Source organism: Elgaria multicarinata, chromosome 2 (genome assembly GCF_023053635.1).
Source record: "Elgaria multicarinata webbii isolate HBS135686 ecotype San Diego chromosome 2, rElgMul1.1.pri, whole genome shotgun sequence".
NCBI lineage: Eukaryota > Metazoa > Chordata > Lepidosauria > Squamata > Anguidae > Elgaria > Elgaria multicarinata.
Genome location: NC_086172.1, coordinates 44,173,781 through 44,197,509, shown reverse-complemented (window position 1 = coordinate 44,197,509; position 23,729 = coordinate 44,173,781). Strand labels below are relative to the sequence as shown.

Here is a 23,729-nt window from a genome sequence, read left to right as displayed (position 1 = left end):
AAGCAGTAAGAAAACACATTTGGCAAGGAAATACCCAAATACACAATCTCAGAATAGATGCCTCACTGTAGAATTTTTAAAAGAATCTGCTAATTAACCAAAAATATATGATTTGTTTATTTTCTATGGTGGAAAAATGCTGTATTTGGAGAAATTATTCTTGCTTTACATTATGAATTTGTTTTCTCCCCCAGGACAGGACAGGAGTGTAGCTAGCATAGGGCAGAGTACTGAGATGCTCCAATCAAGTGTCTGATGAAGGAGGGGTTGCCTACTCTTGTAGTATTCAGATGAATACTACAAGAACCCCATTTCAAGTAACTAACAGTAATAAAACTGGTAAATGTGCTATTTCAAAGTCAGCAAGACAATGATGATGGGGGGGGGGGGAATCCGAGCTCCCTCCAAATGAGATGGCATGCTGAACTGAAGGCTCTTCCTCAGGATCTATGAGGCAGAATGGAGCTGCTGAGGGCGAGACCACCTAGCTTCCTGTTTGAAGGAAGACAGAAATGAACAGAATCAAAATACATATTTTTCCCCTTTCAGAATGAAAGGGTAGAAGGGCAGCTGGCACAAGGATGCTGAAAAGTAGTGCATTTTAGGGTGCGAAACTCCAAGAGTGCCAAGGTGTTAAAGTGAATTCCACTTTTGTCTGGAGTAGCTGCATTTACATCCTTCCTATGGATTCTAGTTCAATTAATGTTCCTGTGTACTTCCAAAGAAGGCTATATAAGGGGGTTTTTAGGGTGTGTGTGTGTGTGTGTTAGAAGCACTGAGGCAAAAGGTTGAAGAGAAAAGAAAGGGGCAAAGAAGTAGAAAGAAAAGAAGACAGCTATAGTCAAAAGAAGGCTGGAGGTATGAACAACTCCAGCAACCAGGTGACGGTCTATATATGCCACATACCCTGTGCTAGCTGCACAGTGGTGCTGTGTCATTTATATGGTGCAGCCACCACAGGCCTTTTCCCCAAAACTGTGCTTTTAAAAAGTAGCTGCCTTACCACAACCTTTTCTTTGACTCTGAGGTTATCACCGTCTTTCCTCTCTCTGTCAGTGGTGACCTTGCTTTGGGGTAAAGCTAGGGGCGTTCCAGGGGTGGATGGAGGCCGCTGGGAGGCCGGGCAGAGGGCAGGGGGCAGGCTCAATGAGCTGAATGACAACCGGAAAACCCACCTTCCCCTCTGGCTGTGGAGATTTAACACTCCCATCCTGCAGCTACGATGTAGTTCAGCTAATTTACATGCCCTGCCACTCAGACGAATTAGGAGGAGCTAACTGTACGAGAATATGCTCCACTACAGGAAAAATTGATGGTGCAGCTTTTAATATAGTTATGTGGCAACTCTAGTACAATATTCACAGAGAGCAGAGTTCCCAATTGTCTGTTACACATGCATTTATTTCAATTGAGTGTGCACAGGTGAAGTTCCTAGCGGATTATGATCATCGTTTTAGAATATATATTACTTTTTCCTATGTAAAATGTTTCTCACCATAATACAATCGTAAGAGAGAGAAAAGAGGCAGTTTATTCGGAGGAAAAGCATCCTTACCATTTGCATTGCTCTGTCAATAGGGGATTCAGCTCCAAAACCAGATACGTTAATGTCCATGGTCACATCGGCTCCAGATCGGAACGTGACCCCGTTGCCATTTTCCGTGGATTTTACAAGACTGCTTAAGCTTTGAAAAAGAAGCATATTGGTTTTCAGTAACCGGAGATGGCTCAATAAATGTTATCTCCTTAAGAAATTTTCCATTCTTTGGGATTAACGTGGCAACCACTTTTCATAGGATACAAAAACAAACCTTTGAATAATTTCTTTAGGAAAAGAAATTAAAACACCACATCCGGAACTTTCCACTGACACATAAACTTAGATTATCTGTACTGTTAGTGAAATATTCCTTGGGGATAAGGAAAGTCTGGATTGGTTGATATGGTGACGAGGATCATCTTCAACCATCCTTCTTTGGGAGCCCCTGACCAATGAAGTGAGGTGGCCGGCGCCACAGTTGTGGAATGACCCCCCTGGAATGACTTGCCCGTGTTGTACTCTTTTCGGTGCCAGATGAAGACCTCCTTATTTTCCCGGCCATTTCAGTCTGTCAGTTTCTGCTGTTTTAAATCTCTTACTATATTTTAAATCTTTGCCATCGCTAGATTTTATTTCGGTTTTTATTTCTATTCTATACTGTAATGATAAACTTTGACGTTAGATTTTAACATGCCGTATATTAGGGTTTTAATTGTTACGAACCACCCAGAGAGCTTCGGCTGTTGGGCGGTTATAGAAATGAAAGAAACAAATGAATAAATACAGGGCCATAGAAAAAGCTACACTTGACAGTTCAATCAATCTTAAACATTTTTACTGACATGCTTTATTAGCTAGCTGCATGTTTATTCCACAGGGCAGGAAACTATGACAGGCGTGACGAAATAGATGCGTGCAGCAACTTCATTTATAATGGTGCAATGCCACATGGACATGCAATGCACACTATGAAACCTGCCATGTCCCTTAGAGTTGCCTTCACAGGCTATAGCCCTCCACAGACATTTCTTATGCTGCCCCTTTCTATAAGCCCACTGGCACAGGAGGTAAACTCCTGGGGGGAGTTTACTGGGGGGTAAATAAGCCCCTTCAAAGATCCCACTGAGAAGCAGCACAGCTAAAAATGATTTCTTTCTTTTTCAAAATGAAGAGCTGAGTGACAACCAATTGTCATTGTCCAATTGCGATGAAGAACTTTTTAAGAGGAATTTCATGTGGTATGGATTAAGAGTGTGTAGAAACAGAGGAAAGCAACACAGGCCGTTTCTACACCTGCCTTTCCCTCCCAGGATCGTCCCTGTGCATCCAAATGACGCACAGGGGATCCCGGGAACAGGCAGGAACGATCCCTCCATTTTCCTGGGATAATCCTTAGGTGTAGAAAGGGCCACAGACTCTGGGGGCTCCTGCATTCATGAGGGATCAGTGGCTGAGCTACAAGCTCAGTCCTGCTCAAATCAACTTCAAAATTTGGAGAGTGATTTGGACAGTTGTGGGTTGCCTCTATTGTGACTTCACTGTTTAACTTAGTCAAAGGCCCTTTCTACACCTAAGGGTCTTCAGGAAGGGAGGGGGGACGATCTCAGACTTACTTGCTTCCGGGATCGTCCCAGGGTGTCCAAACTGAAGTGCGACATCCCGGAAGGGAAGAGAGACGTCGCACCAATCATTTAAAAAACAAAAACAGGAGCTGGGAGCCTGTCTGTCTGTAATTAAAGAAGCAGTTGTGCTCCAGCGAAAAAGTGGGGTGTTGTTGTTTTAAAAAAGCCCCGAGCCCACTCCCCTCGCCTGATGTCCCTGGACTCCCCCCGTCCCGGCTCCTTCCCTCTGCTGTTTGCGGGGAGGAGGGAAGAAGCCAGGATGGGCGCCCACACTGCCCGCAATCCTTGGGATCGTCCCGGGACTGCAGGTAAAACCGGGATAACCGAGGTCTCGGTTATCCCAGGAAAATGGAGGGATCGTCCCTGCCTGCTCCCGGGATCCCGTGTGTGTCATTTGGACACACAGGGACGATCCAGGGATGATCCCGGGAAAAAAGGCAGGTGTAGAAAGGGCCAAAGTGTCGGTTGATCATGATCTTCTTTTAGATTCCCTTCATGACCTCGGATTTTGTGGCTCTGTCTATAACTGGTTTGCCTCCTATCTAGTGGGTCGCTCTTTCAGCGTGTTGGCTAATGGCAGCTCGTCTTCTTCTTTTCCCCTTTCAGTAGGGGTTCCGCAAGGCTCGGTGCTTGGCCCGCTGTTGTTTTCTTTATACATGTTGCCCTTGGGTAATCTTATTCAATCTCATGGCCTCCAATATCATCTGTATGCCGATGATACACAATTATATCTTTCATCTCCGGATCTTTCTCCTGATGTTCACAATCATATCTCAGCATGTCTTTCAGATATCTCAGCTTGGTTGCTTCATCGTCGTTTGAAACTTAATATGGCAAAGACTGAATTGCTTGTTTTTCCTCCTAAACCTTCTCCTCATCTCCCATTCTCTCTTACTGTCAATAATGTTACACTTACTCCAGTCAAGGAAGCTCGTAGTCTTGGCTTTATATTTGATTCCTCGCTCTCCTTTATTATTATTATTATTATTTATTTATTTATTTATTTATTTATATAGCACCATCAATGTACATGGTGCTGTATCATATCGAGACAGTAGCTAAATCCTGTCGTTTTTTCCTGTATAATATTGCCAGGATTCGATCATTTTTGTCTGTCTCTTCTGCCAAGACTCTTGTTCATGCATTGGTTATTTCTCGGTTGGACTACTGCAACCTTCTTCTCACTGGCCTTCCTTCTTCTCACATCAGTCCGTTGGTTTCTGTTCACCACTCTGCTGCTAAGATCATCTCCTTGGCTCGCCGCTCTGACCATGTTACTCCACTTCTGAAATCTCTTCATTGGCTTCCAATTCACTTCAGAATCCAATATAAACTTCTCCTGTTGACCTACAAAGCTTTTCACTGTCTAGCTCCTTCCTATCTTTCCTCTCTCATCTCACACTATTCCCCCGCTCGTGCTCTTCGCTCCTCTGATGCCATGTTTCTCACTTGCCCAAGGGTCTCTACTTCCCTTGCTCGGCTTCGTCCATTTTCTTCTGCTGCCCCTTACGCCTGGAACGATCTTCCAGAACATTTGAGAACTACAAATTCAATCGCAGCTTTTAAAGCTCAGCTAAAAACTTTTCTTTTTCCTAAAGCTTTTAAAACTTGATTTTGTTCTGACTTTATACTGCTAGTTTTACCCTACCCTGTGCCTGTTTGGTGCATTCTCTTCCCCTCCTTATTGTTTTATTATGATTTTATTAGAATGTAAGCCTATGCGGCAGGGTCTTGCTATTTACTGTTTTACTCTGTACAGCACCATGTACATTGATGGTGCTATATAAATAAAAAATAATAATAAAAAACAATAACTAATGAATATCCTTGTTCTTCCTCTAATCTTTAAACCAAGTTGAAGGCTGCAGTCCTGTACAGACTTACCTGGGAGTAAGCCGCACTCAAGAAAGTGGGACTTACTTCTGAGGAAACACTGGAATTTGCAAGAAAAATTACAGCTCTTCCAAAACATGAATGATTTTGTTGCAGGTTATTTGCAGAGGTCGCCATGAACCCTACAACCCCCTTTATGGCTTCAGGGAATATTGTCATAACTAACTGATGCTTTCTGAGGCTCTGGTCAAACACCATCCTGTGTGATACCTACCTCGGAAGTTTGGGAAGTGTAGGTAAGAGGGAGCCTGTCCGCCTGTAATTAAAGAAGCTGCCCACGCCCAGCGCGCCAATGACTACGATCAGGATGATGGTCAGCAACACAGCCACTGCTGCTACCAGAAAAGAAAAAAGGGTAAGTGCACAAAATGGAGGACAGCGCTCAAACTTCAATTCTGCCTGAACAACAACCGATAGATTGGTTGTCGCTCAAACGGGTTCCATCCCGTGCTTGGTTATTCTGTATAAAAATACATTTCAAAGCTTACTTGTCCCAGGAGGCACTCCCTTTGACAATCCTGCTTCGCAGTAATTTCCAGTGTAGCCATACGAGCATCTGTAAATGGAAGTGAGATACCTGACTGGAATGGACTGTAGAAACGTTAGCTGTATTTATGGCACTCCGTACGGTGTATCTACATGGCATGGTTTTTTTAAAACTCATTCCTTGGTAATTACATGTTTCAATGGTAACACACACACACACTTGCTCGCTTGCCCTTTGCTTGGAAATGAGTGTGCAGGAATGCAGAGTCACAAATGAAGGACTTCTGTTTTTTAAACATTAAGGGGATTTGGTTTCAGTGGAGCATCAGTGGCCTCTACAGGCTTAGCTGAGTGTAAATGTGCCTTTGCTCTTTTTTTGCATGTTTCTGCAGGACACTGATTAACTTGCTCTCTGAAATTTATTTATTTATAATGCTGCATTTCAAATTACCCATCTTCTGCAATTTTCTGTATCATCTGGCAACATTTCAGCAGCAACTGATATCCAGCATTACACATTTATTTGTTTGTTTTATTCTGTGGGTTTTGTATGTTCTATCTGTATTTGTAATATGTTACCATTGTTTTTAACTACGTTTTTTCATCAATTTGAGGTTTTTTTTAAAGTGCTTATGATTGTTAGCCAACTTGAGTGCCATTTTCTTCGTGGAAAGGCAAGGTACAAATCAAATCAGATCCAGCAATAAAAATACTTTTGGAATGGAATCTTGAGAGCTTCAGTACATGAACAGAAACCCCACTGACATGTTGCTGGGCTGAACCATTTCAGACTGCGGGGGCAGGGGAGGATATAATGTTTGCATCACGCATAAGCGGAGTTTGTTTGTTTTCAAACAATTAGATGTCTGTGGGAACGAGACATCTAATTGGCCAGGGTTCCCATCCCCATGGAGTGAGCCCCAACATGCATACATCCATACTTGTGTAGCCTCCCTTCAGACTAATTAACTGCTGGAATTATATTTGGTGGTTTTATTGCTCGTTATTGCACTTCTTTTCAGCATTGTTTGTGAGCTGTTGTGAGTGTACTTGTTGCAGAAAGGTGAGGCACAGCAACGTTTGTAACAAATAAACAAACACTTCCTTTTGGTTGCAGCCCAAACTGGATATTTTCTTGCATGGCCCCTTCCCTATAGACTTACTTGCATTTAGGAAGCCCACTTTCATCAAAATAGCACGTTCCTCCATACATACACCGACAGGCTGGTGGCATTGTCGGAGGAGATTCAATGGCTACCAAAAGAAAAAGAAGAAAAAGGGAAACCATGCATATGTTAAAAATCCACATGTACCCTGCAAAACATAAGCTAATTTATTGATCTCTAATTATTCTCAGGACCAAATTTCAATGCAATTAATCTTCAGTTTTCAGACTTCTCCTAATTTTATGATATTTATTTATTTAATATGTACCCCGCCTTTCTACCAAAAATGATACTCAAAGTCATACATTAAAAAGCAATTAAAAACACAGTGACAGGGTAAAAACAAGCATCCAATTCAAAAGACCTGCTTACACACCAAAGGCCCACTTGATAGCTCTCCGATAAACAACTGCGTATAAAAATGCGGACATTAGGCGAAATCGAGTACGAAAAGGCATATATCAGGGAAAATGCCAACAAAAATGGCTTGCCGAAGGAGAAACATCATCTTAACAGTCTATCAGCATTTAAGAAAGCTATTAAGACGTATCGCTTCTGGCAGGCCTATCCAGTGTAATTTTAGGATGCTTTTAAAATGATTTTAGGATGTTTTAACAACGTATATTATGTTTTAATTCAATTTTATGTGTTTTATATTCACTGTTGTTCCCCGCCTCGATCAAAATGGATAGGTGGGCAAGAAATAAATTTATTATTATTATTATTATTATTATTAATAATAATAATAATAATTAAAAAAGGAACATTAAGAGAAGTGCAAAAATATATGTATATAATTTCGTATAGACAAAAAGTTAACAAAATCAAAAAGCTGTGGAAACGAACAGTCAGATTTGTCCACTCCATATATTGCATTGAACTTGTCTGGATATGCCTGATGTGTATGGGAACGCACTCCCCCATCGAGGGTCACTGCTTAGTGCAAGCTGGATCCTGGACAATGGCTGAAACCATATACATCAACAAATGTATATTAATAATCTATGAAGGTTGGTGAACCAGGAAAGCCGTTTTCCTAAATTGTGCATTGTTTACTTCTATGGATGAAATGGCACACACATGGTAACTGCGCTGTCATGGGTAGCGCCTTGCAAACTATAAGAATGAATGTTCAGAGACATCCCTGAGAGTGCATCAAAACTGTATGGTGTACAAGGAGCCTTTGAATAGAGCTGAATCACACACAAACAAACACTACTGAGATTAGAGGCCTTGGTCTAAACCTGTTGCACTTAATTCCATTTTTTCTTTCTTTTTTTCTTCTTTTTTTACTATAATTTATTTTCTTATTTAAATGCAAATCCACTTCAAACCTTTTATCATCCCATAAGCAAGTATTAATTCCATAAATGTTCAACAATTGTAAGGAAAGAAATTCAGAACAATTAATCTTTTGTAAGCGATAAAGGAAATGCAATTATTAGCTGTTGCACATCAGCCAGAAGAAAGCATGGTAATTTATGAGGGGATTTTATGGCACCGGATAGTGTTTGATTAATGTAGAAAGTCATATTCTTAATGGCTCATGAATAATATCATCCTACTGTAAATACATGGTTTTGTGCAAATACCATGGAATCACCATCATCATCATTATCATCATCATCTGGAGACAGGGGCAACCCAGGAAGAATACTTAGGCTTAGTTACAGTAACTTTACAGTCTCAAGACTGTAAAGCCTCATTCAGTCTAGATACACTAAAAGGGGGGGAAAAACTTGCATTCTGAGTCTTCCCTGAGGAGTCCTCTTTACCTGCATCACATTCAGTGGTGCTGCCTTCTACAAAACGGGCCCCTTGCGGACAAGCACAGGTGTATCCTCCAGGTCTCAACAAACAGAGGTGGCTGCAGACATCTTTGCATGGATTGGACACTGTCAAGGTAAGCAAAGAAACAACTGAATATCTTTACATGGGACTAACATGATCTGTTTCTATGAGGTGGTGATAAAACTTGTGAATATGGAAGCAGTAGCATTCATTAAGCCATAGACTCAGAGCATATGTCTCAGAGCTCCATCTCTTAGAAGATCAGGAGCACCCCATGATCTTGCACACTCCCGATGCTTCTTCTCCCCTCTATTGTGGTCATTCTCCACTCCCTGTGGAAGTAACTATGGGTGGTGTTACCTCTCTATTGGTGTTTTCACCATTCACAGTTTGCAACCATGACTATGAATATGTATTCTGCTGGTGAAGACCCAATGCTAACCACAGCTAGCTCCAAAACTCAAAAGGAGGAGAGGGAGGCAGAGGATGCTGGGAGCCGCAAGCAACACTGCAAAGAGCTCCCATTCTCCTAACCAAGATCAATGGCCCCGCTAAGTAATTTGGACTTTTAATGGCCTTACTAGGCCCTCCCTTATATATTGCAAGGCCACGTATATTATGGCTATATATATGGCCTCCCTTGTATCTGACCATGTATGGCCTCCCTTGCACCACAGGGTGATGTGTGGGGACATGTGTATATGAACATGAACAAGTATATAGGCATATGTATATGAGAGCCAGTGTGGTGTAGTGGCTAAAGTGTTGGACTGGGAGTCTGGAGATCCGAGTTCTAGTCCCCACTCGGCCATGGAAACCCACTGGGTGACTTTGGGCCAGTTGCAGACTCTCAGTCCAACCTACCTCACAGGGTTGTTGTTGTGAGGATAAAATAGAGAGGAGGAGGATTATGTACACCGCCTTGGGTTGCTTAAGAGGAAAAAAGGTGGGATATAAATGCAATAATAAATAAAATAAATAATATATGGCTAAGTGTATGGCCTAAGTATATAGCCTTGTGTATGGCCACCTATATAATATATCACTTACTTATTTATTTATTTATTTAGAATATTTATATACCACTCCCCATTGAAAAATTTCGGAGCGGTGTACAAGGTAAAAATGAAAATAAAAACAGAATAAAACAATTAAAACAAAATTTAAAAAGAAGCAAAAAACAACAACACAGAAATCCAAGGCTGCATGTTAAAGAACGGCTTCTTGGAATAAAGATGTTTTCAGGAGGCGCCTGCCTGACCTCCAGAGGCACGGAATTCCACAGGAATTGTGACGCACACAGCAAACGTTACTGAACTCTTCACATACACCATCATTCTATGCTCTACAACTGTTTCTATGTTCCTGATATGTTAGAGCACCTCCCACAAGCTGCCACAAAAGTCCTCTTTGCCAACCCTGATTAAAAACAAGAAATAGCCTTGAGCACGTGCAGTTTTGCATTTTAAACTCACTGAAATCACAGCACCATCATGATGACAGGAATAAAAAGGAATTTGCCTCCACTGCTGCCTTGATGCTAAACATATTTACTTGGGAATAAGCACTATTTTCTCATACAAAAGGATAATGGATTTTAAAAGTAATTAGAATAAAATGAGTATCTGTAACCATGTAATGGGCTGGATGAGGAAAAATAAACTGACGCTGAATCGAGACAAGACGGAGGTGCTTAGTGTCAAAGGCCCCAACTTGGGTTTGGAGGTGTGTCAATCAGTTCTGGATGGGGCTATGCTCCCCCTGAAAGACTGCGTTTGTAGCTTGGGAGTGCTCCAAATGACAGCCCAGATAGTTGCGACGGCCAGGACTGCCTACTTTTAGCTTCAGCTGATATGCCAGCTGCGCCCCTTCCTAGAGTTGGAAGACCTAAAGACGGTAGTGCACATGCTGGTAACTTCGAGGCTCAACTTCTGCAATGTGCTGTACATAGGGCTACCTTTGTGACTAGTCCGGAAACTTCAATTAGTTCAAAATATGGCAGCATGGTTGGTCAAAAGTACACCTAGGGGTGCCCATATTACACCAGTTTTAAAATCTCTTCACTGGCTGCCAATTAGTTTCCAGGTGAAGTATAAAGTGTTGGTTATTATTTTTAAAGCCCTACAGGGTTTGGGTCCAGGTTACCTGCAGGATCACCTTCTCCCATACAATCCGCCCCACACACTCAGGTCCTCTGGGAAGAATTTACTTCAGTCTGCCAAAACTAGGCTGACAACCATCACCCAGAGGACCTTCTCTTCTGCCACTCCCAGACTGTGGAATGCCCTGCCGGGAGAGATCCGCCAGCTTAACAGACTTTCTGAATTATATAAAGACTGATCTCTTCCGGCAGGCCTACCCAGTCGAATTTTAAGATGCCTGGCTGCTATTTTAATAATGTGTTAGTTTTATATGTTTTTAATCAGTTTTATGTATTTTTCTATTCAATGCTGTTCCCCACCTCGATCCAGAGGGAGAGGAAGGTAAGAAATAATAATAATAATAATAATGATGATGGTGATGTACCTCCCTGGCTGCCCCTTGACAATAAAATGCTTTTTTAAAAAGGAAGAAGAAAGGAAGATGTGGTGGCCACTGTCAGCTCTGTCATGCCCATGGTGACCCAGGTGACCCTGCTCTCAGAAGGGGGGGAGCATTGGGGGAGTCCATAGGCTGTCAGGTCCTGGACTTTGGTCCCAATCTCCAGCCTCAGCTGTATCCCTGACCATGGTTAGTAGACTGGGGGTGCATTAGCAGGCATTACAAGAAATTGTATTATGAGTCTTTTGCCCCATATTTCAGTTTATGGCATACTTCCTAGGGAGAGTCTTGCTATTTAACTACATTTCAATATACATTCTGTTCCCTGTCCCTCAAGCAAAACTGCCTTCCCCTACAGAGCATCCATTGACAAGGACAGCTAAGAACAGCCCATGAGACCTGTGATGGGCAATGCAAGCAGGAGGGGGGTGCAGCTACTGTCTCTGCCATGAGGTAAACATGATGTACAAATGATAAATAGCAGTAATAAAACAGAAACAATGTGCTTCCTCTCTGGCTCATAACCGGCCTTCTTGTGCATTTTAAGAAAAACGATGCCGTTTTTCTTTTCAGCCTTTTGCCACGAGAAGTTCACCCTGATACAGCAAAGGCCACATGTATGCAAGATGCCCTTCTAGGCGTAGTCTGCAGGCGCAAAGTGGTGCTGCCCAGGAAGGCCTGGATTCAGCACATACTGTGCGGTTCAAGTGCTCCTGCATTGCGCGCACGCCACTAAATAAAAGCTTGGTGCTGTCAGGTTTGCCAGCGCTAAATCACCCAGTTGGGGTAAGGTGGAGAGACTGATTGCCAGCGAACCTACTTTCCCCTGACAGGTGAGCAGTACTCCTAAAATTGATACCAACAACCTTCTGTCTGTTGGCGAGAGCCTAAAATGCTTCTGTGCACAAGGAAATCTAGACTGGGCCTCATTTCAGAACCTGACAAGAACCAGCCAGGTGGTCAGGTGCAAAAGGGGACAGGGGGGCTCTTCTAGCTGTGTGGAAGAGGGAATTCCTGCAGAAGGGCTCTAGCCCCTGCACAAGAGCACAACTTGTTGTTGCATTCATGCTTGTTGTGTTGCAAGCATCCCAAAACACCAGATACAGCCAGTTAAATACTTCTTTATGCTTTATTATGCAGAGAGCTTCGGCTATTGGGCGGTATAGAAATGAAATAAATAAATAAAGAAATAAAGAAATAAAATCATTAACATGGCAGCAGTGTCAAGACATAGACACTCGGCCTACACTAAGGCTGAAAATGCAAGCTGAACATTATCCCCCTGCAGTCCTCCTGACTCCTCCCTTCACTTCCTCTTCCTCCCAGCTCCCTTTCATGCCTCTACTACAACTCCCAACATGCAATTTGCCAACCACAATGCTGTAACTCAAGGGCAGAATTCAGTTTCAGGGAAGCTCTCGAGAGCCACATTCCAGTGACGGGTACAGCCAGAATACCCAAAATACCAGCTTATTTTAGCTTAAAGCTCTGTGTAAGAAGCCAGGACACTGCAGGATGAGCAAGAAAGCGCCCCCTGGCAGAACGTAGCTCCCTCATTCTTCCCAGCAGGCCTGTGAGGAGGGGGGAGGTTGCTGGGGGCAAGGAAGAGGCAACAAGTTCTGAATCACAACCGCGAGGCTTTGAGTTGTGACGTCTTGTGAGAACCTGCGATTTGGTCCAGGGTCTTGAGAAACCTGGAGGGAGAGGAAGGAGTATTCTAGGCCTTTATCAGGGCTTGTTATTTTGACCAAAACCTCCTTCATCCCTCTGCAAATGCTGCAATTTCTCCCTTCAAGCTTTTGGGGTGACAAGCAGCCAATTATGCACAGTGGTGCAAGGAAACAGGAAAGAGAAGAAGCCATAGTTTATTAGTAAACTACAAAGGAAGAGAGATTGTTTGCTAATATTTATTAAATATCTAACTGGATAAGGGCTCCTGCCAGCATCAGTTCTATGGTTTTAGAAACACTGATATCATGCATGGAGAGATCTGATCTTTGGCAGACTAATTTCTCTGAAGACACTGTTACTTGGTTTTGGATAGTAATGATGCGGCATCCAAGACGGGGCATTACCTGATTGGTTGCATCTGTGTTGGTGATAGATGCGGACTTGAGTCAGCCAGGGGTTTATAGTCAGCACTTTGACTTTCTCTCCCTTCCCGAATTTGTCTTCTTTCCAGACTTCTCCTCTTTCCTTAGATATCCAGTAAAGGTGGCCTTCAAAGACATCAAGGCTGTATGGGCTGCTAACTTCTCGGTGAAATAAAACAGCATGTTAGTTAACGTACAAAGAGCTAGCAATCTTGTTGGTCTAGCTATCACTTGAAACAAAAGCACTGTTTGCTCATTTTTCCATGGATTTGTACTGGATGAAATCAACACACAATTTGGAAGCAAAATATCAGAGACTTATAGGAATTTTGCAAGCAAAACATAGACCCAGTTCATATGTAACAGTGAACTATGGGTTGTTTAACTCATAGTTAGCCATGGCCACATAGCAGCAAGTGAACGCACAGCCTCCTGTGTGCTTGTCACTTCTGCTTTCCCAAACAATCCAGAAATGTTCTTGGGTTGTTATAATTATGGAAACTCTGGGTTGTTTAGAGGTTAAACAACCCAGACCTAACCCCCAAAACAAACCATAGGTTAACTCTGGGTTGTTTAACCCCTAAACAAGTTAGGATCTGGATGTAACAATAACAGCCCCAAAACAGGGTGTTTCTGGGTTGTTTGGGAAACTGGAAGCGACAACCACGGGGGAACCAGCATGCTTGCCCACTCCTCCCAAACAGTTTGATTGTGCAAACTGGATCAAACCCTCTTTAAACACCTCTTTAAACGGAGGTGTCCAGCTTTTACCTGAACATCTCTGTTCATGTGTAATGCAGATGCTTTGAGAGTCCAATAATGTAAGCCCCTTATCCCATATTGCATCCACAACAAAACAACTCCATCTGCCACCACAGAAGTATCAACTGGTCAGATTCCAGGTGTCTTGGGAAACACTTGGGCGGGGGGAGGGGAGAGAATTGCTTCCATCCATGTTAACTTTCATACCTCCATGCAAAACGGTCTTCCTGTCTGTTCCATCGAATTTCATAGATTCAATTAGGTTTTCCTTTTGATCACTCCAGTAGATTCTGTCATTGTTCAAATAATCAATAGAAAGGCCAGTCGGCCAGCCAAGGTCCTCAGAGACCAATGCCTGCCTCTGCTGCCCATCCATCCAAGCACTTTCAATTTTGGGTTGCCTTCCCCAGTCAGTCCAATACATTAGCCTAAGGAAAGCAGAACCAGTATTCATGATGGTTTAGTACAGCATGTTAAAGCACAACAGGAATATGTTGGGAAAAGGGGAGAGAAATCTCCACCAAGGAGGAATCAAGTTGGTAGGTATTTCCTACATCGGCAGTTCTTTGCTGTGGGATTTCCAGCATCAGTAAGGGGTAGGATTAGATGATCTCTGAGATCCCTTCCAACTGTATGATTCTATGATCAGACTGGATGGAACTCATCCCCTCTATCCCATAGCCCTGTAGCGATCATAATTAATCCGTTGACACAAATCCTTTCTACGTTTCGCACAAGCTGCCTGGACTGGCAGATGAATCTGTCTTCCACATTAATGATGAGACAACATTCTCCACTGAACTTGCAGATAGTTGGCTAACTTAGGGGGTTGTTGCTGAGTAGATTGAACCACTTGCTGCAGCCGCTCAGCATCTGCTGCTTGAAGCGACTGCCTCACCCAGCCTAATGGTAGGGCTGGCCCTGAGCAGGACCCACTACTTGTGGAAGGGAATCTGTGGGGTGGAAATGAATTGCTGGGGATGCTCCGTTGGAGTCTGCCCTTTATTTCACATGTGTTATATTGATTAAATGCATTTTAAAATTATATGAAAACTACTATCTGACAATGCAGCTAGATATTTATTTTTAAAACCGTGAAAGATAACCCATCAAAGAGTTAATGCTCACCCGAGTTTGGGGTTGACAGCAATAGCTGCTGGTTGGTCCAGCAAAGAATAGACGAGCCACTTTCGGTATCTCCCGTCAAGCTTTGCCACCTCTATCCGATTTGTCCCAGCATCTGTCCAGTAAAGGTGCCTAATTGGGATGCAATTAAACGCTTTTTTAAAAAATCTGAGTGTTTGGCTACTAGGTTTGAGAAAGTCATTTTGTTGTTGTTGTTGTTGTTTAACATTCAGTAATCAAATACAAAAATTCAGAGACAATGGCCAGATTGGGATATAATGAGAAGCCAAATCTGCCAGGAATTCTGACTCATGATTCCCTAGCAACACACACACACACACACGCTGTACTCATCACCCCTACAATTGTATGCTGAAATTGAGGATGTTTATTCAAACATTTATCTGTATCTATATGGGAGCCTAGATCCACCTAACCCATCCCCACATCAAACCCACTCAGCATATGTAAATCTAGAACAACTGAGGATAAAGTATTGCGGCACTGATGGATTGGGACACCTTCATAAAATGTTTTCTATACACAAATATGAGCAACGTTTCCTAGACCATTTTCATCCAGCATTTTTGCTTACCTCCCAACCCAGTCCACAGCTAAACCAACTGGACTGACTAGGTATCTCAGATTCAAGTCGACTTCTTTCACAGGATTATTTCCACTGCTTTCAAATGTGGGGATATAGGCACGTTTGATTGAACCAAACTCTGAACCGCGTCCCAGAATGCTGTAGTAGACGACACCTGCAGGAAGGTCAAGGATCACTTTCATTTGTGCTGTCACTGGAAAGAATAACTGTTTTCTTGGATAATACTGGGCCCTTGAGATCCCTAATGTCACTCAAGGCTTCTTGTTGAGGCAATAAAATAGAAGTAAAATTCCTTCAAACAAAAGCAATGGGAATCTAATATAGGCATCTTTAAATTAGAGAAAGCCCATAATGAACACACCAATGGCTTAATATTCCCCATAGAAGTACTAGGTTGGTGAAATGTTATATTCTGTGATGCTGTTAGGACACCACCAGAAAAGGGATTAACATTGGAGACTAAAAAGGGGGCAGCCTTTTTAGCCTCCAGTGCTACTGGCCAAGGGCCATAACTCAGTGGTGGGGCATATGCTTGGCATGCAGAAGGTCCCAAGTTCAATTCCCAGCGGTTCCAGGTAGGGCTGAAAAACTCCTGCCGGAAACCCTGAAAAGCCGCTACCAGTCAGCATCCACAATATGGGGCTATATGGTCAATGGTCCTACTTTCTGGGGCTGTTCACACATTAAAAAACCAGTGGTCCAGGTTTACACGTCATGCTGCCCAATTAGTACATTACTACAGGATCAAGGAACTTGTGTGTCTGTAATTTCTTCCAATGTTGCTTTAGAAAAGTCTAGATGGAGAGGCCATATAGCAGAAATCAATAGTGTGGTTCCATCCAATGCTAGGAGCACATCTCCCTGGATAGTATATGCACGGGAAGGAAGCAATTACTGTATATCGCTGGGCCTTGCCATGTGGCTTCCCCGGCTAGATGTTGCTGGAGAAGTATGGGAAGACGCTGCAGACACACATGTGTGAGACAGTCCTATGAGATAGGGTGACCATATGGAAAGGAGGACAGGTCTCTGTATCTTTAACAGTTGCATAGAAAAGGGAATTTCAGCAGGTGTCATTTGTAGGCATGCAGCACCTAGTGAAATTCTCTCTTCTTTGCAACAGTTAAAGCTGCAGGAGCTATACTAAAGTGATCAGATACAAAAGAGGGCAGGGCTCCTGCAGCTTTAACTGTTGTGATGAAGAGGGAATTTCACCAGGTGCTGCATGCCTACAAATGACACCTGCTGAAATTCCCTTTTCTATACAGCTGTTCAAGTTACAGAAGCCCTGTCCTCCTTTCCATATGGTCACCCTACTATGATATAAAAAGAAAATATTCCTTCACCCCAAAATTCGGAATGTCCTTTATGATTTTCGTAAGGTTCACTTTCACAACAACCTTGAGAGGCAAGCCACTATCATGTCCATTTTATAGACGGGGAATCGAAGCTAAGAGATAGTGATTTGCCCAAGATCCATAGAATAAATCCGTCAGTGAAATGGGACTCGAAACAGGTTCTCCAAGATTGAAGTCCACCTCTCTGGTAACAGGGGTATGTGCATGGGAATACATGTGAAGAGCTCATAAATATATTTCATTTCTTTCCTGCAGCCAAATCAAAAGAGAAGCTTCCTTTCTAACAGATAGTTAAGGGATTAGCTGTTAAAGCTTCAAATATACTCACTGAGGCCTAACCCCTCAGGGTCCCAGTCATAGTCTATGGCTTGGATGTGCTCTTCGTTTTCAATATAGTCAGAGTACTGCTCAGATGACATATTATACCTTCGAATACGGACATTGTCAGGTAGGAGTAAGATTGGTGGGTTACCTAGAAAGACAGTAATATAGGGGTTTGTTTTCCTTATCATGCTTAGCAATTCTGTCCATCAAGAGATGCAAGAGAAATAATTGGCATGGCAAGCACAAAATAAAGTTTTTAAAGTTTAAAGTTGCTCTGGAGCACATTTTGAAGCACTTTAATCTGTAAAATTTAGAGACAATTTCTGCAAATACCTATTACACAGTTTGTGTTCTCCCTGCTATGACTTTAAAATTCTTGCTATCCATACTTATACTTGGTAGTAAGTTCCAGTAGGCCTATGCGTTAAGGGCATCTTTGACCAGGATCCAAAGCACTATTTCTTATGACCCCAGTGACATTTTTGACCTTTTCTCCTTGATCCCTAGGTTATATCACAAACAGCCTTTGAAATTTATCTCAGTTGCCACACAGCATGGAGAAAAGATGCTTGAGAAACAGGACCCCCCAAATCCCTTTGATGGCACAGAAATCCTGGCTTTTGGCTGCAGGTATTGCCATCTTGAGATTCCTTGCACACTTTCATTGTGCAATGTTTAAACATTCTTGATATAATAATATCTTGTTGCCTGGGATGCAGTTTGTACAAATGCTTGCTTGCTCCCTCTCTCCCCCGTCTCTTTCTTACATTTCTATTCCACCCAGTAGCCAAAGCTCTTGGCAGTTTTCAGAGATTATCTTTATCTTAAATGAACCTGTTATATTTTTAACTAACCTACCAAAAGTTATCCTTTCAAGAGCAGCGAGGGTAAAGGGAGGATAACTTTTTGCTTTTTTCTTGATTATATGTGTGGTGGAAAACTCAATAAAGCAAAGTTATTTTAAAAAATCTCTTTTAAAACATACAGCATAGTCTAGAATAGCTCATTATATACGTTAATTCTCTGCATCAAGCTAGTAAGCTTTCTGCTCCCTTTTCTTATCATTGTTTGAAGCAACTTTCCACCTACTCAAATTTTTATCACGTACGGGTCTCAGGCATTACCGAAAAACAGCTGTGATCCTCTTGTGTGTGATAGAATTCACCTGACTGATACTATAAATGGGCTATACCCGTTCTATTTATCTCCATCAGTCCATGAACCATAAATGACAATCTGTCAGCAAAGGGTCTTTGATTTATATCAATATAATCTGTCATTGGAGAAATGACTTACAGCTAATTTTCTCCTGCTGACAACCAACTATAGCATGAACGGACCCCTTGTTTTCTGGAAGCTTAAGAAGATGTAAAGGAGTGCTTTGTTTTGTTTTATTTTTAGACACAGCAGGCAGTGGACCTGACGGAGCCTTACAACTACAATTCCACACAACTGGACTGGAAAGACACATGCAAAAGATATAGATATCGCAATACAGCATTGAGGCCAAGATAAGAAGAAAGGCTTGTTTCAGAAAGAAAAGTGTACAGTGCAGAGTTTGAATTTGATTCACCTCTAATGGAAGTGCTGGCTGAGCTTACCATTGGCTGCACACTGATTTCCCTGCTGATCCCCAACAGATCTAAATCCCTCTGCACAGAAACATTCATAACTTCCTTTGGAGTTTTTACAAATCTGGGGGCAAGTTCCGAAGATCTCACACTCATTGACGTCTGAAGGCAAAGAGAAATAAATATGAGCATTTCTGGTTTGTTTAGCGGCTTTTGCTAAGAGGAGCCAAGGAAGAGGAAGCACACAGCTTGTTCACACTAAGCCAGAATTTACCAGAACCCTGTCTTAATGTTCTGCGTGACCATGGCCATTGTGCGCGTACAAGAAGGGACTGGTTTTCCTTTGTGTAGATCTTTTAGCACAGTGTTAAGCATAACAACAGCAGCAGCAACGACATTATGCAGCCTTTTGAGGTTATTTGACTTCTGTTCACTGTACTTTGGATCTAATCCAATTTATTTTACATCCTAGCCTTTTACTGTTTTTATTAATGGTTTATTATTTTTATGGTTTCGTTTTAGACTAGTGAACAGTCCCAGCTTTGAACAGGTTGAAACAGCCCTTAGTTTGATACAACAAAGCCTTCAAGCAAAGTTATGCAGCTGTCAGAGTTGGGCACATCCCGCTTGTCCAACCTGAGTGAGGGCACGGCCACTGGCATCACTAGGAACAGCTCCTACCATGATGCTCCCCTAAGGGAGGGGTCTGTCCACTCCATTCTGTTGATGCGGGGGGGGCTACCCCACAGTAAGGGGAGGGGCACCTATATAACTCTGTCACTTGGACTATTCCCCACCCCAGCTTCAAATTGCAAAGCTATGTGATAGTTAGGCAAGATTGCCACCTAGTGACTGAAGATGACAACGTACGCTTCAAACACACAAACACATTCAAATTAATTAGAAGTAATGCATTTTAATAACTAAATAACCCGACAATGCACACTCCTAGGGTCCCCTTAACATGCACACCAAATTTCAGGTGACCAAGTTTCATGGTCTTGGTTGGAGCTATGGCGCTGACAGACACACATTCTCTTTTATTATCATAGAATGGTTGTGCACTGCCTTGGTATCTTTCTTGGCTAAAAAGGTGGTATAGAAATATTATTAATAAATAATAATACTCTTATCTATAATAGTAGTGTTCTCAAAACAGAATTACATTTTTAAATGAGAAAGAGCTACTGCATTCTAAATCATTCCACATGTATTTATTAAAAGATTTATAAGCCACCTTTTTTTGGCAAAACCCTCCTTGAGTCTTTAGGAAGCAACATACACAAAGAATCATCCCCGAAAAAGGTATCCCCCAAACTGGCCATGTTCTGGATATAAACTTGATGTGTGTGTGGGGTGGAATGACATCTGAGACAGGATGGCAATAGAAACCTAAAATATTTTAGGACCTGGCTTCCAAAATGCTATGAAAGAAAGACGATTCCACTTTGTTTTTTTGTGTGTGTGTTTTTTAAAAAAGCTCATTGTCAAGAGAGGTGAAAATACTTTTCAATGACATAAGGAAAAACACACAAAAGGGTTTCTTAAAGTAACATCACCGAACATTTCTAAGGCATAAAACAATTTGAAAATGAAAAGTACCATCACAGGAATTTCTGCTCTCTTCACTAGGACTGTATCCAGGCCTGCAGGTACATATAAATCCTCCTTCAGTTAAGTTGGTACAGTTGTGTTCACAGATATTTTCAGCACAGGTTCTTCCTGTTCCTGAATCTAAATAGAATGAGAATCATAACTTTAATGTAAAAGGAGAAAACTCACTACTCACAGTATCTTTTAGATTATTTACTTCATTTCTAGTCCTCTTCTATCCTTAGAAAAAATAACCAGGCATTACAGAGGTGTCAGAAATGACAGACCAGGGCTGGAGAAAAATGCCACCTGCATTCCAGTTTTGTTGCTGAATTTCCATATTTTTGGGGCAAACATTTGATAAACATGGTTGTATAATATAAGCTTGACCAAAGGAGCCATCCATTAGTACTAAGAGAAAAACAAGTACTGACTGCAGATCAGTTTTAGGGCTAAGTACATATAACAAGCAGCTCCATACTATGACAATGCTGGAAGGTATTTTTTTATTTATTATTGCATTTCTATCCCGCCATTTTTCCTCTAGGGAACCCAAGGTGGCATACATAATCCTCCTCTCCATTTTATCCTCACAACAACCCTGTAAGGTGGGTTGTGCTGAGAGTGTGTGACTGGCCCAAAGTCACCCATTGGGTTTCCATGGCCGACTTCCAGTCTGACACTTTAGCCACACCACCACACTGGGCCCCATACCTGAAAAGTATGCAGGGAAAAGATGGTGTCTGCCCCAGTTATGTTCCTTTGATTCAGATTGCTGCTTCAGATAAAATTGTGGTCATAAAAATAATTAACAGAGCAATCCTAAATGGGATTGAGAGGGACACACAGTGGGGAGGTGACACACATATCTTTCCCCCTATTGCTGGCAGTGTTTTTTCTACCACTGCTTCCAATGGGAGGGAAAATGTCTACCTCAGCCTCAGGCTGGGATAGGCAAGAGGCTCAGTTTCATAAAGGAAAAGGCGGACTCTTGGATTGAGTGTATCCAAAGCCATCTCCACCATGGGAATAATACATTGGGGGCCTACTGCTGGCAACTGTAGGGTGACCATATGAAAAGGAGGACAGGGCTCCTGTATCTTTAACAGTTGTATTGAAAAGGGAATTTCAACAGGTGTCATTTGTATATATGGAGAACCTGGTGAAATTCCCTCTTCATCACAACAGTTAAAGGTGCAGGAGCTATACTGGAGTGACCAGATTTAAAAGAGGGCAGGGCACCTGCAGCTTTAATTGCTGTGATGAAGAGGAAATTTCCCCAGGTTCCCCGTAATAATCCCTTCTTATTACTGGTCCATAACTTGCTTTATTAATATGTAGGGCACTGTTTTTATTGCCTATGCTGTAATTTCTGCTTTCTGCTTATTTTATGTATAGATTCTATTTTATTTTTTATCACTAACCACACTTACACTATGGCTTTAGCTAGACCTATCTCATAGTCTGCGACGGAGGAGGGAAGGTCTTTTGTTGTGATTAACGCGAAATCCCTCCTTTGTTTACATGTGAGGCGCGACAACCTCAGGAGGAGAGGCGTTGTGCCCGCCATTTTTTTTTTAAGAGGAAAGAGTGAACGAACGCTCATGCACTGAAGGCAAGGGTTTTTTAATTATAATTACTTTCCCGCTCCCCCCACCCTACCCCCGATGGGCGCAGCGCTCCTGAGGAGCGCTGAGCCCCGTGCACCCAGCTCTGCGTGAGGAATCACACGGAACCGGGTCAACCTGCGCCAACGGGCCACACCCTACAAACTAACACTTAAAAAAAACTACCAATCTTAGCGTCCAATGAGAACTTTCCTTCTTGCAAAAGAAAATTATTTTGACAGAAGAGGGATTCTACTAGTGTCTTTCTTCTCCATGTAATCATAACGGTAGTAGTGTGGTGGAGGGAACAGTGTTCATCCAATCCTCCATTACATGAGGGTCACCACTGCCACCAACAATAAAGCAGATAAGGAAAGAGACATGTACATCATACATCAGGTACAGGGGTCTGGGGGATTGGATTTCTGTTTCTGGATGTATTCTATTACCATAGATTTCATGATAGTTCCCAATAACCATGATACACAGGCGCGCACACACAAAACTCTCTCCTCATCGAGACTTTCCTCCCCATGATAAATTGGTCATAAGATCTCAATTCAACAACTATAGTACTTACTGCAGCCCAGTTCATCAAAGTGATCTCCACAATCATCATAATTATCACATACATAATGTAGCGGGATGCAGTTTCCGTTGCCACACTTGAATTCTTCAGTAGTACAAGGTTTAGGAGTGGGTTCTCTGCCTGCATGAAGATGACACACACACACACACTACTTACACAAACATATACATTTTTTGCACAGGGAATACTTCGGACTTTACTATGCAAACTGCGCAGACCTTAGGACAACTTCGACAGCAGAGATGGTCACTTTAGGAATACGTCAGATATAAAGAAGCTGCAGGGGCAAAACCAAAGGGGGGGTCATTCACCTACTATGAAGGACTCTCTTGCACTAAGGGTGCTTGTGGCGATACCCACCTTTCTGTCCCTTAGGTATGTCTGGATTTGTATGTCTAGTGAGTACGGAATGTTTGACTGAGTGGGTGTGGCTGATGATGCGGTGAGAGAAGGGGAGGGAGGAGCATAAACAGATTGGCTGAGGAGATTGTGTTTTGTTGAAATGAGGTAAGGGAGTTAGGATTTGCTTAGTTTGGAGTGTTCAGTGGTGTGGAGAGTGAATGGAGATAAGATTTTAAGAGACTTAAGATTAGAACTAGTAGATTAAGCAGGTTAACTTTCATTTGAAGTAACGAAGATCTGTTAAACAGAAATAAACATTTTATTTTGTTTTGTTACCTCAAACCACATGTCTGCTTGGCTTTATCACCTGCTCTACAGTTACTATTGTAAACACCTTATATATAACCTTCAGCTTATTACATACATAGTAAAACCTTTCCAGATTCTAGCCTTTACCCTCTCATATGAAGAAAAAGTTGTGTTTTACCCTACCCTCAGGTTGTTCAAGTGGTAGTGCTTGGCTTGAGGAGGGTGTGCTAGGCAAGGCCTTCTGTATAAGGTCCATGCCGTTGCAGTCGCCTCTGGTGGGAGGGCTCTTCCCCTTGGTTTTTTGTCCCTGCAGCACTGCTAAAGCTACCAGTCCAGTCTTGGAGATGCTCACAAAGAGTCTCCAAGGCTGGGCTGGATTAGCTGCTTCAGCAGCTGGAGGTCATTCACGT

At 42.3% G+C, this 23,729-nt stretch overlaps 1 protein-coding gene across 1 annotated transcript in view; it reads right to left on the bottom strand.

Moving 5' to 3' along the window:
• LRP2 (LDL receptor related protein 2) overlaps positions 1–23,729 on the bottom strand; it is a 173,790-nt gene that overhangs the window by 4,232 nt on the left and 145,829 nt on the right. The window contains exons 64-76 of the mRNA XM_063118309.1: positions 22,660–22,788; positions 20,482–20,613; positions 18,910–19,041; positions 17,313–17,456; positions 15,615–15,780; positions 15,023–15,151; positions 14,102–14,322; positions 13,115–13,291; positions 8,483–8,602; positions 6,705–6,795; positions 5,544–5,611; positions 5,270–5,390; positions 1,556–1,685 (exon numbers count right to left, since the gene is read on the bottom strand). Coding sequence (XP_062974379.1) covers positions 1,556–1,685; positions 5,270–5,390; positions 5,544–5,611; positions 6,705–6,795; positions 8,483–8,602; positions 13,115–13,291; positions 14,102–14,322; positions 15,023–15,151; positions 15,615–15,780; positions 17,313–17,456; positions 18,910–19,041; positions 20,482–20,613; positions 22,660–22,788 — 1,760 coding nt within the window. The remainder of the gene's footprint in view (positions 1–1,555; positions 1,686–5,269; positions 5,391–5,543; positions 5,612–6,704; positions 6,796–8,482; positions 8,603–13,114; positions 13,292–14,101; positions 14,323–15,022; positions 15,152–15,614; positions 15,781–17,312; positions 17,457–18,909; positions 19,042–20,481; positions 20,614–22,659; positions 22,789–23,729) is intronic.